Source organism: Syngnathus scovelli, chromosome 20 (assembly GCF_024217435.2).
Source record: "Syngnathus scovelli strain Florida chromosome 20, RoL_Ssco_1.2, whole genome shotgun sequence".
NCBI classification, from domain to species: Eukaryota; Metazoa; Chordata; class Actinopteri; order Syngnathiformes; family Syngnathidae; genus Syngnathus; species Syngnathus scovelli.
The window spans coordinates 8,844,062-8,862,225 of record NC_090866.1 but is presented as its reverse complement, the minus strand read 5'-3'; the positions used below and the strand labels follow the sequence as shown (position 1 = coordinate 8,862,225).

The 18,164-nt window shown below is 42.0% G+C and overlaps 3 protein-coding genes across 4 annotated transcripts; 1 reads left to right on the top strand and 2 right to left on the bottom strand.

The window, feature by feature from the left end:
• Window positions 1-31: 31 nt before the first annotated feature.
• On the bottom strand, window positions 32-4,145 carry scg5 (secretogranin V). The gene is made up of 13 exons (XM_049756835.2): window positions 3,901-4,145; window positions 3,740-3,836; window positions 3,416-3,672; window positions 3,197-3,348; window positions 3,025-3,126; window positions 2,779-2,949; window positions 2,644-2,713; window positions 2,501-2,573; window positions 1,325-1,541; window positions 1,054-1,203; window positions 872-981; window positions 706-759; window positions 32-614 (listed from the first exon to the last, which is right to left on the bottom strand). The coding sequence occupies exons 1-13, from the start codon at window positions 4,074-4,076 to the stop codon at window positions 486-488; spliced, it is 1,758 nt and encodes a 585-aa protein (XP_049612792.2). The 5' UTR covers window positions 4,077-4,145; the 3' UTR covers window positions 32-485.
• A 209-nt stretch (window positions 4,146-4,354) lies between these two features.
• On the bottom strand, window positions 4,355-6,766 carry actc1a (actin alpha cardiac muscle 1a). The gene is made up of 8 exons (XM_049756836.1): window positions 6,669-6,766; window positions 5,947-6,099; window positions 5,727-5,855; window positions 5,460-5,655; window positions 5,236-5,397; window positions 4,939-5,130; window positions 4,694-4,875; window positions 4,355-4,618 (listed from the first exon to the last, which is right to left on the bottom strand). Exons 2-8 carry the CDS (start codon window positions 6,073-6,075, stop codon window positions 4,475-4,477), a joined length of 1,134 nt encoding a protein of 377 aa, XP_049612793.1. The 5' UTR covers window positions 6,076-6,099; window positions 6,669-6,766; the 3' UTR covers window positions 4,355-4,474.
• Window positions 6,767-9,480: 2,714 nt separating this feature from the next.
• On the top strand, window positions 9,481-13,506 carry ak7a (adenylate kinase 7a). Of its 2 annotated transcripts, XM_049757165.1 has the most exons (18): window positions 9,481-9,710; window positions 9,779-9,919; window positions 10,311-10,425; window positions 10,507-10,601; window positions 10,666-10,776; window positions 10,849-10,932; window positions 10,996-11,084; window positions 11,165-11,255; window positions 11,356-11,433; window positions 11,571-11,720; window positions 11,784-11,912; window positions 11,995-12,091; window positions 12,162-12,290; window positions 12,363-12,422; window positions 12,493-12,690; window positions 12,797-13,017; window positions 13,093-13,251; window positions 13,320-13,506. In XM_049757165.1, the coding sequence occupies exons 1-18, from the start codon at window positions 9,636-9,638 to the stop codon at window positions 13,350-13,352; spliced, it is 2,055 nt and encodes a 684-aa protein (XP_049613122.1). In that variant the 5' UTR covers window positions 9,481-9,635; the 3' UTR covers window positions 13,353-13,506. The 2 variants fall into 2 exon arrangements, with proteins under 2 accessions (XP_049613122.1, XP_049613123.1); XM_049757166.1 differs by lacking the exons at window positions 9,481-9,710; window positions 10,507-10,601.
• The last annotated feature ends 4,658 nt before the right edge of the window (window positions 13,507-18,164 follow it).

Here is an 18,164-nt window from a genome sequence, read left to right as displayed (position 1 = left end):
CCCCTCCCCCCCACCAGAAAAACACCCACTGTTGTCACTGCTGATATATTTTTTTATTACTTTTACAAGATAACTGAAGAAACAAAGAATTCACCTCCACAAAAAGATCATGTGACCAAAGTGTACATAAAACAACCAAGTAACATCAGTTTGTGTAGATATGACCTAATTCTGATTATTAAAACAAGTCATTAAGATGTAGAGTACAAATATTAAACATTGCACAGCTTTATCTGTAAAGCCAGAGTTTACAAGTCATCTGAAATCACATTTGAATTTTCACTTCAACAACAAAAGCACTGATTGGAGGGTAAGTTTTCATTAAATACCTTAATCACAATCAACTGAAGTCACTAACTTGTTAAATTCACAAATATTTCGGTTTGTCACATTCCCCTATAAACATCAACAAACAGCAGTTTTGTGACAGTTTTGAAATGAACCAAGATATAATTTTAAAATACAGGATGTCTCTGGGATATGTTTTAATTTGTTGCTTTTGTAGTTCCAGTAATGGTTGATGCCTCGTCATTCTGGTCTTCATAGAAACTAGGAACCGATTTCTTTGCGACGACGTTGTCAAGCCTCTGGCCCCTCAGGTATGGATTTACACTCTGCAGCAAAACATTCCAAATGAACAAAAATCTGCTGATGTGTTGTGTTTACAAATGGAAACAAAAAAGACGACAAAACACTAATAGATACCCTTTTCTTTCTTTTTGGTCCTCCCTTCAGCTTCTGGTATAAACGCTCCTTGTTCTGAAAAGACCACAAATGTATTTTCAACTTTAACGACTCAACTTTCTAACCATCATCATCCTCAGATGTCCCTTGTGTTTTGAAGCTCACAAAAAAAAATATGTGGACTTACCCACTTCATCAGAGCGGGGTAGTCATTCCCTGGACCGTAAATGTGACTATGCTTTTGAAATTCCCGGCTGAAGTCCGCTGTGTCCGGAGCATTTTCCAAACACCCGTCTGCTGCTGGGAATGATAATCAAAATGCATTTTAATTCTCCTCAAAAGTATTTTCTATTTATTTTATTGTTTTACCAGTTTTTCCCTGTGGACAAGGATTTGGAGGATCTGGGTAGCTGTGATCATCACTTAAGTCTTTGGGAACGTTGTCACCTGCCAGCTCAGCCACTATGTTGGGAATGTTCCCATAGGGACCAAGGTGCTGCAATCCCTCGTGAGCACCACCTTGTGGACAAAAATGGTTGGTGCAATGGACAAAAAATAACCATTACAGTACGTGTTATGTATGATAAGTGCAAGATATTTTTTCATTATGATTTGAGAAATCTTTATAGAAAGATTATACCCTGGATACTCTGTGGCCCGACGATGTTTGTGGCCTGATGGGCAGGATATTCCACCCTGGGCCGAGCGATGCCAAGCTGCTCCATGACGCCGTGCAGAAGCCGCTGGATGTCGGCTTCGGACACCTGGTCTGCCCCGGGGCTACTACGGGCCGGAGCACCGCCCATTTGAAGACACACCAGGAGCCCGAGCAGAGTTGACCGCACCGCCGACCTCATCTGCAGGTGCGCAAAACAACCGACGATGAAAACGTGCATTTTTGTCATTAGGAAAAAAAAAAAAGTGAGCTTAGATTGTATTAGATTCAGATGTTTTAATAATAAACACAAAATAGAATTGCGTGGACTAAATCTGTGTAAACAAGCAATTGGGCCTGCAAATAACCAGCATCAATAATTTATAAAAACCCTAACAACCTGATTTTATTCACACCCTTGTAATGTTTTTATTAAAACCTTGCAAATTCATTTCTACCATAATCCAAATAAAGCCATTTTCTTACCTTGTGTCAATAAAAAAGACCCGACCGACTGAGCAAACAGGATGTCCGTCAAGTTACGCTCAACTAACGATTTATTTATGGCCTTCAAAATAAATTTGACGCAACAATTGATGCATCAAAATGAGGATTTTCTTGCTTTCTGTAAGCACATTAGGAGCATGTCCACATTTGCACATTTTACCCCGTTTGCCAAATGCAAATCAAATCGTGTGCTAGATGATGACGTGCGCGCTTGGTGTATTTTGAAGGAGCTTTGACACTGCACCATTGCATAACAAATTGATGAGAATGGGATGCTTAGAATTAGAAATCCTCTCTTCCGATTGGCCATCTTTTTTTCTTATCCTCCATCCTGCAGCGATGGGTGCAGTGTCAAATTTCAGCTCTGACGAACTCTGCGCAAAAAGAAATGTCAGTAGTCAAAGTGATTCAGATATTTTTACCCATTTAAAAAGACAAGGTTCGAAATTTCATAGTTTTATTTATGGTTGTAATGTCACATTGTGAGATACATGGAGTACCAGCATCCCTACAGAAAAACGTTTTTAATTACTATGATTGTGTTACCTTATAGCTAAAGCAATAATTTAAATAAAATCTACATGTATAAAAGTTTTTAAAAATGCCACAGTTGTGTCATAAAGAAATCCGCCGACTCCAAGATCCCAGTTGCACCTTGCCCACTCCAGTTGACATAGATTCATGATGTCCTTGGCTCGGGTCAGGGGAAAGACCAAGATGCACGTCCCTGCAAACAGCACCAAAATATTTGTGTAATGCAAGTTTAAGTTCACGACTTAATATATTGCATAATATACCTTTTTATCTTAGGTGGAGACGGTTTGCCAGGATTTAAGGCATCCAAGATGGCAGCTCCAGGTGATGAATCTGTTATAGAAGTGGTTAAAAGTTCCGTCCATGAAAGACACATTTATTTTCTTTTTCTGATTTACCTTCACTCACGCAGGCCCTAAAAAAGGCAATATTTGGGAACGTCTCCAAGCCGACACTTCTCCTGAGAGTCGGTCTTCCTCGCAAGTTGGACTCCTGGGTTCGCTGATTGTCTGCTGGCCTGACCTTTGACTTGGCTTGAATCCACGGTACAGTCTTAACAGACGACAAAACTACATGAATGTAAAACAAACGAATCGAGTAAAAGTACGCAAGGATTGTTTTGGTTGTCGTCTTAACATTGCAACCTTTCAAACTGTGTCTCTTTGGCGTCTTTGAGGAGACATCCTTCAGAAGGTGGCAGTTGATCAGGAAGTCCATACTTTCTAGGACAGCCTTTGGAATCACCCCTAGTGAACATCATTCTTGATTTTTTAAAAAGTCTTTCAATTTAAAAACTGCAACTATTTGATGTATTACCAAACAAATGTGGATTTTCAATGAAGGCGCACAGGGCAAGAATTCGAAGTTCAAAGCGTCGTTCGGACATCTCGTGCTTGTTAGGAGGCGGTAGGAGACAGGGGGCAAAGACCATCGCCAGATTGGAGCTGGTCATCAAGTTTTCCTCACATCTGATAAATTTAAATACTAATTTAAATGCCTCCCGCTCTTGCCTTGTGTTGAGTGTTTGTCTCAAACCTCTGGTTCACTTTGGACAGGAAGTCAAAGAGATAATGGAGACATGAGGAGTTTCTGGCAGGCAGTAAGCAGGATAGCAGCTGGAGTGCCGAGGTTCTGTCCTGCTGGGAGTCCAGCATCTGGGCTTTAAGCATCGCCTCGTGGATCTCTGTAGGTATTAGAGGCTCTGGTAGCTCCCGACAGAACTGCTTGATGAGGGTGGCCACGTCGTAGGCGAAGGCTGTGGGGAGACAGGCCTCGCCACGATTCAGCTTGGCCTGAAATAAAGATTGAGACATGTCTGCGATGCCTTAAAGATTGAAAACTGAACTGAAGACCCCTTACTCTGAGGGCCTTGATGCGAGGGAGTGATCCTGGTTTCCGGAAGAGGCCCACGGTTCCGGCACGCTCCAGAAGAAACGAACAAGAGTCCACCAGAAAGCTGAGACCCCCCAGAAAAAAATCAGACAGAAATGCAACTTCTGTAATATTTTTTTTGTACTCACCCAGGAACCAGGCCAAATTCAGGAATAAAAGTTCTTGACAAATTCTCCAGAGGAACACCAAAGATCTTTGCACCACTAGCAAAGTGTCTTTCCGTTTTCCTCGCAACACTTTTCACATTTATTCCATGAATAAGTTGAAGGTGAAAGCGAATCACATCACTGTCGGTAATCTTCATCTTTAAAATACTAGTCCGTCTATTTAAAAGCAGTAAAGTTCCACAGCTCAATGCTCACCTGGTTAAAAAGCCAAGTAAAGGAGGCGGGGCTATATTAGGATCATTCAGATCACCTTTAGCACACAGGTGACAAGGAAGTCATGTTGCCTTCGAGGCTGCTGGGACATCAGAGGCCTCTTTTCTAACCAGGTGTGACTATTAGTGTGAATATTTTTGTTCCCTGTCATAAGATGGCCGAATATTAAGTTTGTTCAAAATCTAATGAGGACAAAGCCGAGTACTTTTAAAGCAGCTATTTTTATTACAATGGTAAATGTATATACAGCATTAGGCACAGTACAAATACAGACGTGGAGAGGAAAGTTGCAGTTTGGGATGTTTCGGTGCAGGTTGGAGATTTAGAAGCACTTCCTGTGAACGATGGAGGGGCCCGCCTCATCGTACTCCTGCTTGCTGATCCACATCTGCTGGAAAGTGGACAGAGAGGCCAGGATGGAGCCACCGATCCAGACGGAGTATTTCCTCTCAGGGGGCGCAATGATCTGAAGATGGAGCAGAGATGGGTAAGAACCAATATTTGTTGCTATGTTTTTTTTTTTTTTCATGGTGATGCTCACCTTGATTTTCATGGTGCTGGGGGCCAGAGCTGTGATCTCCTTCTGCATACGATCAGCGATACCAGGGTACATGGTAGTACCACCGGACAGGACGTTGTTGGCGTAAAGGTCCTTGCGGATATCAATGTCACACTTCATGATGCTGTTGTAGGCGGTTTCATGGATACCAGCCGACTCCATACCTGCATAAGTGCGTATTATTAATCTGCTGAATTCATTTGTCATGATGAAGTGTCAGGTCTCACCAATGAAGGATGGCTGGAAGAGGGTCTCAGGGCAGCGGAAACGCTCATTGCCGATGGTGATGACCTGACCGTCAGGAAGCTCGTAGCTCTTCTCCAGAGAAGAGGAAGAAGCAGCTGTGGCCATCTCGTTCTCAAAGTCCAGAGCCACGTAGCACAGCTTCTCCTTGATGTCACGCACGATCTCACGCTCAGCTGAGGGAGGAGGTTTGTTTGATCATTGAATTGAATTTTTTTACAAATCAATAGCCCAACTTCCACTTGTGTTTAAATCCAGAGGTGCTTCCTGAATTTGCATACCGGTGGTGACGAAGGAGTAGCCACGCTCAGTGAGAATCTTCATCAGGTAGTCAGTCAGGTCCCGACCGGCCAGATCCAGACGCATGATAGCGTGGGGAAGAGCGTAACCCTCATAGATGGGCACGTTGTGGGTCACACCATCACCGGAGTCCAGTACAATACCTGATGGCAAAAAATGTCAGAACACATCTCGAAACCAAATTGTGAAAGAAAGAAAAACTCACCGGTGGTACGACCGGAGGCGTACAGGGACAAGACAGCCTGGATGGCCACATACATGGCAGGGACGTTGAAGGTCTCAAACATGATCTGGGTCATCTTCTCCCTGTTGGCCTTGGGGTTAAGGGGGGCTTCTGTCAGCAGGGTGGGGTGCTCCTCTGGGGCCACACGGAGCTCGTTGTAGAAAGTGTGATGCCAGATCTGTTAAATGGAGACTTTGTCAGCAATGTGGAATGGTGGTGCTCATATCTCCACGCAGTAGCAATTCTCACCTTCTCCATATCGTCCCAGTTGGTGATGATGCCGTGCTCGATGGGGTACTTCAGAGTCAGGATACCTCTCTTGCTCTGGGCCTCGTCTCCCACATAGCTGTCCTTCTGACCCATACCCACCATCACACCCTGAGGAGCAAAAAAGGAAAAAATATTTACATACTGTTGATAAGAATTCCTCATTTAGCATGAATGCTAATGTAATGATGAGGTTGCTCGCCTGGTGACGGGGGCGTCCAACAATGGATGGGAAGACAGCACGGGGAGCATCATCACCGGCAAACCCAGCCTTGACCAGGCCAGAACCGTTGTCGCACACAAGGGCGGTGGTCTCGTCGTCGTCACACATTTTGGTCTGTTCTTAGTTGGCCTTCTGTAATAAGAATAGTTGGAGCTTAAATCGAGGCCTAAGAAACCCTTAAGTGCTCTCATCTTGCCCAAATGGGGCATGGCTGCATCCCCCTGCTCACAAGTCTATTTTTAGTCACGGAAATCCTGGCGTCCCCCACGCTCATCCCTCCGTATCTTATCATCAAACCGCAGCCACCTAACAGCTGAGGTGATGCGTTTTTTCGACAAATGGCAGTGAAGGCTTGGGTCTTTCCTCAGCTGTTGTCGCTTGTCATTCCAAAGTTTCGAGGACCACCTGTCCAGCTTTTGAGACAGTTGGAGTAATTAAATTCTGCCTCGCTGTAATATTTTTGACAAAGTAACCCAACAAATGATCATTCATAACTTGCAGTGCCCTCAAATCAGTTCGATCTTACAATCGCATAGCATCCGACTTCTGTATCCTAAAGTTCCCCCTGGAGCATCAACCAAAAAATAAAATTGTCTTCAAGCACAGAATCATAAAACTTGTACACACTTTAAAACATACATCTTATTTGCAATACAACTTGAAACAACAATGTAAAGTCACAGCAATGAAACAAGACTCACCGAGAGTTCGATGCAAGACTGGAGTTTCCACTGGGACGAAGGAAAAGGGTGCGAGGGTTCCCTTAAATATGTCCCGGCACGCTCCAGCTGGGGGGTAGGTGGGCGGGCTCGGGGACTTCACAGAAGTCCAAATATGTGCTGCTCTGAAAGATGAGGGAGTTAAGTGGATCTTGTGTCAAGGACGCCACCAAAATGGGGAGATGTTGCTTTGGAATTACACAATGTCAATACTATGCCTACAAATCAATTATATATTATTTCACGTTTAGGTTTCAAGCGTGATCAATAAGCGTGAAAACAAGTTATAAAATTATTAAAAGTCTATTTTTGCGAACAATATAGCCATAATGTCACATTTAATATTTTACAACTGAGGGAAAATTAGGCTTTTATTGTATGACACATCATCATCCAGCATCCATTTTGGACCCCCCTAATATGTTCAACAGGGGTCTCCCCGGCACACGCTGCTAAATACGTGTTAATATGACTAAGCTCTCGCAGAACGTAAGGGAAGTAGGTGATTGAAGGGGCTGACAGTAACTGGAGCTCCGATCTGAGCAATGGTCAAGGAGGCTCGCCAGTCTCATGGCATGCGCAAGAGTTGAGAAGAGGCAAACACCACCCAGACAGCTGAGATGCAATTTTGCATGAGGAGGGGTGGGAGGAAAGCGCCGTAGCCCAGACCTCCAAGAGATTCTTAGGAGGTCCAGGACAGCAGGCCTCCCTTCTCCATTCTGATTGGCTCCTGTGTCTCCTTTTAGGGAAATGGAGCGTGACAGGTGCCCCCCGACAGACTGCCCGGAGGTCGTCAAACCCCCCCAGACTCCATATTTGTCAAGTTCCGCCGCCGTGTGAGGGGAGGTGTGTCATAGCCTGCGAGCGTAATAAGAATGTAAATATCTCCCGCACCATCAACCGTTCCATTTCTAGATGTGCGTAATGTACTTCCAAGAGTGATGACGCTAACCTACTTGTTTACGTCTATTCTGAGCTTTTGTGTATCTTGACAAAGTTGGATTTGTGTAGTAGGAATTCTCAAAAATCCGAAGTAGCTTTAGTGATCCCTAATAAACTCAGTGTCGCTATATTGTCATTCTATATTTACCTTCTTTACAGCGTTGGTCACCAAAATATTCTGACAGTTAAGGTTTGCTATGCACACATATGGTTTTTAAAGTTTTTTTTTTTTTCTAAATGCTCATTAATACTTGTTTCACATTTTTGTTACTCGGTTGGCACAGAACCATTACACAGGATTAAATTGGTGGTTCCTAACCTTTACTAAGTAAAAGCGCACATTTTATTTATATCTAAGGAATCGCATGGCACATGACCGCAAAAAAAAAAATTAAATTAGTGTTGTCTCAATTTCTCACAAATGACTTAGTGTGAAATTTGGGCTAGTTTAAATTGAACCCAAAGCAGATACTGCATACTTGTCTGTATCACTGTGTCTTAATCTGGATCAAGCAGAAGGCTCTTAAACGGCTTGTGATTTTGAGGCACGTTTCGTCCTTAAAAGGAAACATAGAAAGCAGAACGGTTGTCTTGACAGCTGACCCCCCTCCACAACCCCCCCACCCCCCCCCCCCACCCACACACACACACACACACACACACATGCTTCAGCAGCTGTTAGAAACAACTGTTTTATTATAACAGTGGTCTAGCCCCGACTTTGACAGCAGTTTACGCTGCAAGATGTGTAGACAAGACAGAAACGTTATTTCAATCCATACATCATATTTCAGTGCATCAAAAGAATAATTGATCCGTGTGGTTGCAGCTTTCAACTAAAACTACAGTTTGCATCATCTCAAACAGCTGTGGAGTGTGTTTTTAACAATTCATGATGAATTATACACCGTCCATCACTGTTAGTATCAAGTTATATTTCCTGTTAATCAGAGCATCTTTTTTCCCGTGTGATTTTTTTAAGGCCTCATTAGGTTTGCTGACACTGCAATGAATTCCAAACGGTGAGTTGTCACATTTCTTCATTTAAAATTCCTATTTGTTGCTTACTTAAGCCATCATCCATCCATAGTGAGATTCGAACAATATCATTTGTTTGGAGTTTTACTATTCATGGCAAAGGCTGGCTGATGCAGCTTTCCTCACTCAATATCTCTGCACATTGAGTGTGTGTTAGGGTGTGTTTTACTGAGTGCTGAGGTCTGTCTATTGCAGACGCCGTGCAGAGCTTGCCAGCAGTTTGTCAGATAATGTCAGCGCTATAAATATATGAGGTGCTTTAGAAGTTTCCATGTCAGGGCTCCATTGTTCTGCGTCGTGTGAATATCACAGCATGGGTGGTGTGAAGCTTGGATAAATAAAGCTGTAACAATAGAAGGTAACAGGCTGCATTATAATACGAGCCAGTGTGGAATGTGTTACATTTGAAATAATGCCCCAATTTAAAAGTTTTTATTTCATACAAATGCATATATAGTCATTAATACACATTGTTGTGATAAATGTATATCTTTTGTTGTAGGTTTCAACGGCAAGTCAGGCGAGTGTACCCCAAAAATTTCTCCGTACCTTACAGCTCATTAAAAAAAAAAGTACCAAGCTTAGAATAATAACAAAACTGTTCATGAAAATTACTAACATGATCTTTATATACTCTAGGAGTTTTATTAATGACTGACAAAAATGATTTTCTACAATATTCTAATTTAATGCTTATTCCAAACTAAAAGTTGTATAAAATAAGCAGGTGATTCTTCAAGATTTTATGCCCAAAGGGGTGAAATTCAAAGTGGAAGTAACCGTTTCCATGGAAACCCCTGTGGATCAGTTTAGTGTCGCCAGGTGATGACGTCAGACTCCTTGTGGCGCGGATGTGTCTCCCAGGTGATCATTTTGGCCTAAACAAATAACCGCGACCATTGCTTTATTCGCCATTTTTAAGACAAAAAAAAGCTTAATAAACAGTAGGAAGCTTATCATATCTATAAAATGGGCGACAAAAAACGTTACAAACGTATTTTTGTGAACGACGTGGACAAATATTCCTCCAAACACATCGCCGAGGTAAAGTAAATGAGATACTTTGAGCATAACTTACTGTTGCCCTATTAATATACTTTTTTTTTTGTCAGTATTTATCGAGTTGTGGGGTAAAGGAGGTGGACGAAGATGATGACGGCGAGCCGCAGCCTCATGAACCTGCTTTCCAGGTGGTCGGCACGGTGTCTTCATCCAGCGCTGAGAAACCAAGCGGTTTACATGAGCACTATTCGGTGAGTTAAATATCTAACGTAAAATAAAGAAGTGACATTTAATGTGACAAATGAGCCGGTTCATTCCTATATGAATGGGTGGATACACCAACAAACAAATAAATTAAGCAGTTTACTGACATTATTCTTAAATTTGCTAAATAATTTTGGCCTCGTTTATACTTCACAAGTGCATCAACAGGCGTCTAATCTTGGGTAGTACGCCCTCTAGTGGACAAATTGAGCAACAGCAGTTGATTATGTTGAAAAATTGGGGTATGAGTCGTATTACTGTTCTGACCTATGTTTGACACCCTTCAACTAAGTTCTCCAAAATATTTGAAACATCTCTCATAACACAAATACACATAATTCTAGTGATTTACTGGATATTTGCAATCTTGTCTTCCAGTCGCTAAGCAGAGAGGAGCTCCTTCCACGCTTGCTGGAGTGTGACGTGGTGGTGTACAACATCTCCGAAAATGCAAATCAAGACGACATTGAAGATGCAACTTGGGCAATCACAGGTATAGCAACGTGGAAAGAACCATCAATGTTATTATTTTGACACTGTAGTCAGAATTGTACAATACTTCCTTCACTTGTAGCCCTTCACGGTGAAATGGAAAACTTCAGGTCAAAGAAAACGTTCATTTTAGTCTCGACGGTGTTGACATGGGCAATGACCAAAAGACCGGAAACGGTGAGCATGGTGACTGTCCAATAGAGCGCTGACGGTATTACATCATAACCAATCGCTCCTGCAGGATGAAGCCGAAAAGTTTATAGCAGAGGATGAGTTCCGAAAAAGACGCCCGCATCCCAGCTTTAAACATCACAACAATACAGAGAAACAAGTTCTTAAACTGGGAACAGGAGTAAGTAGCTTGCTCAGAAAAAAAATACAAAAATACGCCATGTCATTGATTTTGTTCTGTCATTGATTTCAGAAAAAGAATAAACTGAAAGGTTACGTTTTAGCTGCAGGGATACAGTATGGAAAAGGAGAAAATCTCTTCCACTACTTTTTCAAGGTAGATTCGACCTCAGTCTTTGTCATTTCCGCTTGATTATTATCATTTTTATTTGCCCCCTAGGTGTCTTGGCTGTCTGAGTTTTCAGAAGTTCCCATATTTGGAGAGGGCACAAATTTCATTCCCACCATCCACGTGCTGGACCTTGCAAAGTGATTTGCCACTTTTGAATATTGACATTTGTTTTCGGGTTGTTTTGTGTTGACTTAACAACCTGTGATTTATTTTACAGAGCGATACAAAGCTTGATTGATCTCAAACCCAAATCTAAATATATTCTTGCCATTGATGACTCCAAGAGCAAACTGAGGGACATAGTACAGGTACGAAACACATCATAAATGTTTTTTCCGACAAAATTATGTTCACATCTTACACTTGTGATGTTGAACGGGGGCAGAAACTCTCCTCTTTACATTTTAGGCCGTAAGTCAAGTGCTTGGAACGGGGAAATTATGCCAATTACCTGAGAAGGAAGCCATTTCTACAAAGGCCTTTAAGGTATACCTACTTTGCAATATCAATCAAATTGTATGATTAATGCTTAATTGTAGCTTAATTGGCTCTATTTTTATTTTTTAAATTTGGTGTTCACCATCTCTTTTGTGGTTTTAACTGTGGTTCCTTTTTGGTGTCAGCAAGAGGAGCTGGAATATATCAGCATTGACCTTCGCCTGGATGCTTTTGTTGTGAAAGACACCTTTAACTTCAACTGGTCAGCAGAAAACGGCATGATTGAGAATGTAGAAGCCCTCGTGGAGGAATACAGACACACAAGAAAGCTCCTTGTAAGTCTCATGTTCTCCTTCGTCCATGGCTCGGAGTTGATATTTTTCTGTCCGTGTCAATAGCCAATCCGAATCTTTCTCACTGGACCGCCAGCCGTGGGTAAAAGCGAAATGGGACGGAGGCTGAGCGAGCATTATCGAATCCATCACATCAACATCCGGGACGTCATTGAAGAAAAGATGGCACACTTGGTCAGTGATAACATTTTCATTTCCAAAGTCACAATAGGAATAAATAAAAAAAATATATAACCTTATGTTTCGTATTCCACAGAAAGAAACCTCGGCGAGAATTGATGCTGACATCAGCCAACAGGAAACGGCACTGGATCAACTGGAAACTATAAAAGAAAGCATGGAGAAAAATGCAGGTCTCGTGAACAACTCTTATCAACTTTAAAATCTCAAGCCGTATGAAAGCAAACTTTTTCATACAATCAGGTCGCCTGGAGGATGATCTACTTTTAGAAATTTTGACGGAAAAGCTCAATTCAAAGCCTTGCAGGAACCAAGGATATGTCTTGTATGGCTTCCCGAGGACATTTGAGCAAGCAAGTCAGATGTTCAGCGGTAGGTTTCTTCCAGGTATTCAGATGCTCCACAACATGTAATGACGTCCTAATGTGCAAATTTATTGTCCAGCTGAGGATGCAGATATCCAAGACCCGTCCGCGACCCCCGCATGCAACAGCATCACCCCAGGTTGTCTGTCCATTGACTCATATTTGTTCACCCTCAAATGATGAAACAAACTTTTGATTTATATTTCTAGAATATGTGTTTGCCCTGGATGCATCTGATGAGTTCCTGACGAAGAAAGTTCAAGATCTACCTGAGAGTGAGGCCCAGAAAAGAGGCCTAACCCAGGAGGAGTTTATCCCTCGACTGGTCAGATTCCGTCAACTCAGCAGGGCCTTAGAAACTGCCCTCGACTACTTTGACGAGCTGGAAATATACCCGACGTATCTTGGTAACATTCTTATATTTGTACTATCAAATTAAAGAAGTGGTATTTTTTCTAGGAAGACCTTTGACATGATGAGCACAACAGCAGATTCTCAAATGCATTTCCCCAGAGGTGAAAGACGACGACCCCGAATTGACACAGATCATGAGCCACATCACCGAGGCGGTGGGCGCTCCCAAGAAGTACGGCCTGAATACCGAGGAGCTGGAGGAGGAGGAGAAAAGGATGCGAGAAATGGAGAGGAAGCAGAAAGAGGCTGAAGAAGCAGCCGAGAGGAAGCGCAGGAAAGGGGCCTTGCTCGCTGAGATGGCGGCGGAGTATGAAGTTTGGGTACCCAAGGAGCTACATTTCATTCATATCAGCTGTCTCGCTACAGTAATAATCACAATTTTTTTTTTTTTTCAGCAAGATAATTTGGCAGAGGTAGAAAGGCAGGAGCAGGAGCTCCTGGAAGCCAAAGCGCTCCCGCTGAGAAACTATTTGATGAAGTATGTGATGCCTGCACTCAGCGAAGCCTTGCAAGAATGCTCCAAGATCAAACCCAACGATCCAGTCAGCTTTTTGGTACGACCGCATCCTATTCACCACATTTATTCGAAAGTGTGAATATTTTTTCATTTTATTTTTGCTAGGCTGAGTATCTCCTTCGGATGGACAAAACTTGATTGAACATCCTTTTTCAACATGTGTTTGAGTGCACTGGTCCCAGTCAAGGTATTGTTGAAGCAATCAAATGATGGTAAAGATGAAAATTGTGTGAAATTAATGAATTTATTTAGAGATATAATGATAATAAATGGTAGAAATGGTTAAATGCAGCGACAGATTTGCCTCTGCATGTTTCATGAATCAGCAGACTTCCTGGAAGCTGGTCGCACATTTGACAAGAATGTCTCATAATTTCATGGGCTTCCAACAACAAAAATATGTTTTTCATATAAATCCACTTAAACCATTTTGAAATTGCTTTGCTGACGTGCTGCGGTTTACGCCAGAATGAGCATTGAAGATGAATCATGGAAACATTTTCATTCTGTTCTAGTGCCGCTAGAGGGCGTAGTGGCAATAAAGTGGTACTCGTCCTCACTTTAAAACAAAAAGTTCAGTAACATTTTGGGACTGTTTGAGCTAGTCTAGTTCTGTCACTGTCACTTTTTGCCAGATGACATGATGTCCTTCCAAACGCCCACGCTTCCCAAAACTCATTCATAGACCGAGGACAGAGGACCCTTTCAAATACTTGGCCTCTGAGACTTTTTAATACTTTACGGATTTAGAACCAGAATATTATTTTGTCTTTGTTCTGTCATACACAATGAAGATTCAAAGTGTCAAATACTTAATTAGGTGCCTGAAGTCGTGCTGGCCCTCCAGCTTGTTTGGAGAACCTGAGTCATCATCACAGATGGTTTAGTGTCCGCAAAGTGTTGAAGAATGCTGAGGGGGATAAAAAAGAACATTAACTAGCCACTCTGTGTTAAATGTTCCCATCACATGTGCATACATGGAATCTGACCCAAAGGGGTTAAAGGTCATATCCACCTTCTCCCTGAAATTAGTTTATGCTATTTATTTATTCATGGTTGAACTTGGGAAGCAATATAATTGCCAGTGGTAAATTGTTAGTGGTCTTTACCATGTTGTTTTGTCTTGCTAGACTTCCAGTAAGAAAAACCCCAACATTAACCTGGTCGGGCTCACACAGGCACACACACGCGTGATAAAAATAACAACCATCATGGTGGTCATCCGAACATCTGCTGGTGGCAGAAAATGCTAGATGAGGACCACACACACACACACACACACACACACACACACACACACACACTTCATATAATGGCTGGAGTAGGGCACACGTGAGCTAAAGGGTAGGAAAAAAAAAATGGATTTTTGAATTTTATGTTTTTTGCAAAATTTATAAAGCAGATGGGAACCGAGCAGGGTCAGCAACCTGCACATTAAATATATATCATAAACTTACAGGACAGGTGATGAACTTTGATGGTGGCTGCACACAGTTCACCTTTGCTGACAGTCGTGTTGTGTGTGCAGCTGGTATGATTTCTATCATCCGTCACACACAAAGAGAAGAATAGCAACCTGGTTTGCATGTGTTGTTGCAGCTGCCCATGTAACAAGCTCTTTGGGGACCCGTCAAGTCTGCAGTTAGCTAGCTCAATGACATGAGCTAACTGTGTTTGTTCAAACACTTGTGCATGCATGTTGAACTCAATCTACACAAGGTGCAGTCTCAGTCATTTCTGTGGGCCTTGTGCGGAATGTCACATGACTAAACCAGAAGACAAAGGACAAAAAAGTCTTGAAAATTTCATTATGGCATATTGAATGCAAATTTGACATTTTTCTTTGTTGCTGTTTTCTTCCTAGCATCCTTATGCTGTTTTTAAATGCAGTGTCATTTCTATTGACTGTTTTCTGTCAGAGAAATTTTCATATTTCATGGAATTGGATTACTGGAGTTCAACCTCTTGGAATATGATCATGGTCAAATGTAGCTGCCAATATGAAAACAGTGAAAATAAGACTAGTTTCCTGCCAATGTAAACACTCAAGTTTCCCACATTTCTTAAGTGAACCTCAATTTGATTGTGGCTGCCTGACAGTCCAAAACATGAACTTTTGCACATAGTCCTAACCCTACTTTGAAACCCTAACCCCTAACCCTACTTTGAAACCCTAACCCTAGTTAAAACCCTACTTTGTAACCCTAACTCTAGTATAAAACCCACATTTGAAACCATACCCCTAGCTTTAAACCCTACTTTGAAACCCTAACCCTAGTTTAAACCCTTCTTTGAAACCCTAAACCTGAGTTTAAATCCTACTTTGAGACCCTAACCCTAGTTTGAACCCTACTTTGAAACCCTAACCCTAGTTTTAAACCCTACTTTGAAACCCTAATCCTAGTTTTAAACCCTACTTTGAAACCCTAACCCTAGTTTTAAACCCAATTTTGAAACCCTAACCCTAGGTTAAATCCTACTTTGAAACCCTAACCCTAGTTTTAAACCCTACTTTGAAACCCTAACTCCAGTATGAAACCCTACTTTGAAGCCCTGACCCTAGCTTTAAACTCTAATTTGAAACCCTAACTCCAGTATAAAACCCTACTTTGAAGCCCTGACCATAGCTTTAAACCCTACTTTGAAACCCTAACTCCAGTATGAAACCCTATGTGTTTGTCCAAAAACGCCACGGCGCATGCGCAGTTCGCTGTTCTAAAAAGTTCATATGGCTTCAACTAGTAGGTGTCAGTAATGCCCATTAAAGCTGGTGCCACCTGGCCGTAAAACAAAACGAAGAACAAAATGATGTAACTTCCCTTTCACAAGCGAGTCGTGAATTGCTGTTCCCGTTCACCAATGGAATGGATCTGTGAGTGAACGAGTCAGTGAGTGATTTGCATTTCCAGTTCATCGCGAGAACGGATCAGTGAGGGAACGAGTCCTGACTTTCTCGTTCGTGGACGAGTCAACGAGTGAACTGCCTTCCAGTGCATCAAAGGATCAGTCAGTGAACGTGTTGCGGCTCTTTGCGTGAACAATTCAGTGAATGAACGATTTGCCAAGGAAAGAAAGAACCACACACTGCAACACCACTTCTTTTGTGCTCGTTTTCTCCAAAATAACGGCTAACTTTGTTGCATGAAAAGATGCGTTATGCAATAATGGGGAGATTATGCTACTCTTTGGGTAAACTTGATTTTATAAATTAAAGTCCCAATGATCGTGAGCAGCAGGGGGGGGCCCCATTTCAACCCCTTACACTGAGTGCCAAGCAGGGAAGAAATGGGTACCATTGTTATAATGGTCACTGGTATGACCCGGCCGGGGGTTTGAACCCCCAACCTCCCAATCTCAGGGCGGACACTCTCCTCTTAGGCCACTGAGCTGGTAAACACTTGGATCGTAGTATAACACTTATAGTCGTTTTTAAATAACGTGTATGCATACATACGCCTAAATACTGTTATCCAATATATCTACTGCAATTTCACATTAGATTGCTGGTTTAAAATTTACTTTTAATATTATTTTTAATAAACATTTATGTTAAAACTTGTCTGGTGTTTTATTCCTTGTTACTTTATTCGCCAATTAAAACATAAAAATCAGACATTTGGTTAACTGCTTTATATGACAATATGTGTAGGTACACCTCATGGACACTTCAATAGGTACGCTACCCGAAGTTAAAAAGAAAAAGAATAAATAAAAGAAGGGTTAATTGCACAATAAAAGCTCATCTAGATATATTCGCACACCTGGTATCGAACCAGGTTCTTACCGAGCAAGAGTCCACGTCACTAACCAGTCGGCTATTTCGACCTGGCAGGTCATGGTCGTCTTCACTCTTTTGTACTAGTGATGTGCATTCCAGTTTTAAGAACTGAATCTTTAGAATCGGTTCACTCAAAACATTTGTTCAAAAGAATCGTTCACCAAATTGTTTGCTACACTTTCTTATTTATTTATTTTTACCCCGTGTAGTGTACCAAAATATCCCATAATTAACTGCCTAAATAATTGTGAATAATTTAAAACGATTTTACTTGTTAATACCTATGTGCAAAATGGGAAGAAATAAGATATTCTAACCAGAGATTGCATTGACCTAATTTTCACATGGTCCTTGTTTACATTTTGCATTTGACACTGACAGCTGTCAAGTGTCACGTTAGGGCTCTTCTTGTGTAAGTTTTATTTGTTATGGGTTTTCTTTTGTAAGTTTAACTTTGGGTACTTCGAAAGTGTCATTTTAAATTGTACTTTGCTAGGTGTTCGTGTACACAATGTGCTGTGAAGACATCTGCTGTGGAGTCTTCACTGATCTGTACTATTCGTGTGTGAGCTGCTCCATAAAACCATTCCTGTTCCATGCAGAATGAGCGAGGCTTCCATAGGGTAGTGGGTAGTTCTCTGGGCTCTCACCCCAGCGACCCGGGTTCGAATCTCAGTGGGACCTAAAAAATTTTTATCATAGAAAATTTGCAACACTATTGCTCGTGTGCTGGCCCCATATAACCATGCACCTTAGACCACCATACACAAAGTTAGATTTAAAGCTAAGGGTTAGAATTGGGTATAGAGATAGAGCTAGAGTTAGAGTTAGGGTTAGAGCTAGAGTTAGGGTTGGAGTTAGGGTTAGAGCTAGGGTTAGAGTTAGGGTTGGGGTTAGAGCTAGGGTTGGGGTTGGGGTTAGAGCTAGGGTTAGGGCTAGGGTTAGAGCTAGGGTTGGAGTTAGGGTTAGAGCTAGGATTAGGGCTAGGGCTAGAGCTAGGGTTAGAGCTAGGGCTGGAGTTAGGGTTAGAGCTAGGGTTAGGATTAGAGCTAGGGTTAGAGTTAGGGTTAGAGCTAGGGTTAGAGTTAGGGTTAGAGCTAGGGTTGGAGTTAGGGTTAGAGTTAGAGCTAGGATTAGGGTTAGGGTTAGAGCTAGAGCTGGGGTTAGGGTTA

Coding starts and splice junctions, on each gene's coding strand:
- scg5 (XM_049756835.2), bottom strand. CDS start 4,076: ATGAAGATTACCGACAGTGATGTGATTCGCTTTCACCTTCAACTTATT. Junction 2,714..2,778: donor TAGGGCCTGCGTGAGTGAAG/GTAAATCAGAAA, acceptor CTTCTATAACAG/ATTCATCACCTGGAGCTGCC. Junction 615..705: donor GACCAAAAAGAAAGAAAAGG/GTATCTATTAGT, acceptor GTTTTGCTGCAG/AGTGTAAATCCATACCTGAG.
- actc1a (XM_049756836.1), bottom strand. CDS start 6,075: ATGTGTGACGACGACGAGACCACCGCCCTTGTGTGCGACAACGGTTCT. Junction 5,856..5,946: donor TTGGACGCCCCCGTCACCAG/GCGAGCAACCTC, acceptor TTTGCTCCTCAG/GGTGTGATGGTGGGTATGGG. Junction 5,131..5,235: donor CTACTCCTTCGTCACCACCG/GTATGCAAATTC, acceptor CTCCTCCCTCAG/CTGAGCGTGAGATCGTGCGT.
- ak7a (XM_049757165.1), top strand. CDS start 9,636: ATGGGCGACAAAAAACGTTACAAACGTATTTTTGTGAACGACGTGGAC. Junction 12,291..12,362: donor AGCAAGTCAGATGTTCAGCG/GTAGGTTTCTTC, acceptor TTTATTGTCCAG/CTGAGGATGCAGATATCCAA. Junction 13,252..13,319: donor ACGATCCAGTCAGCTTTTTG/GTACGACCGCAT, acceptor TATTTTTGCTAG/GCTGAGTATCTCCTTCGGAT.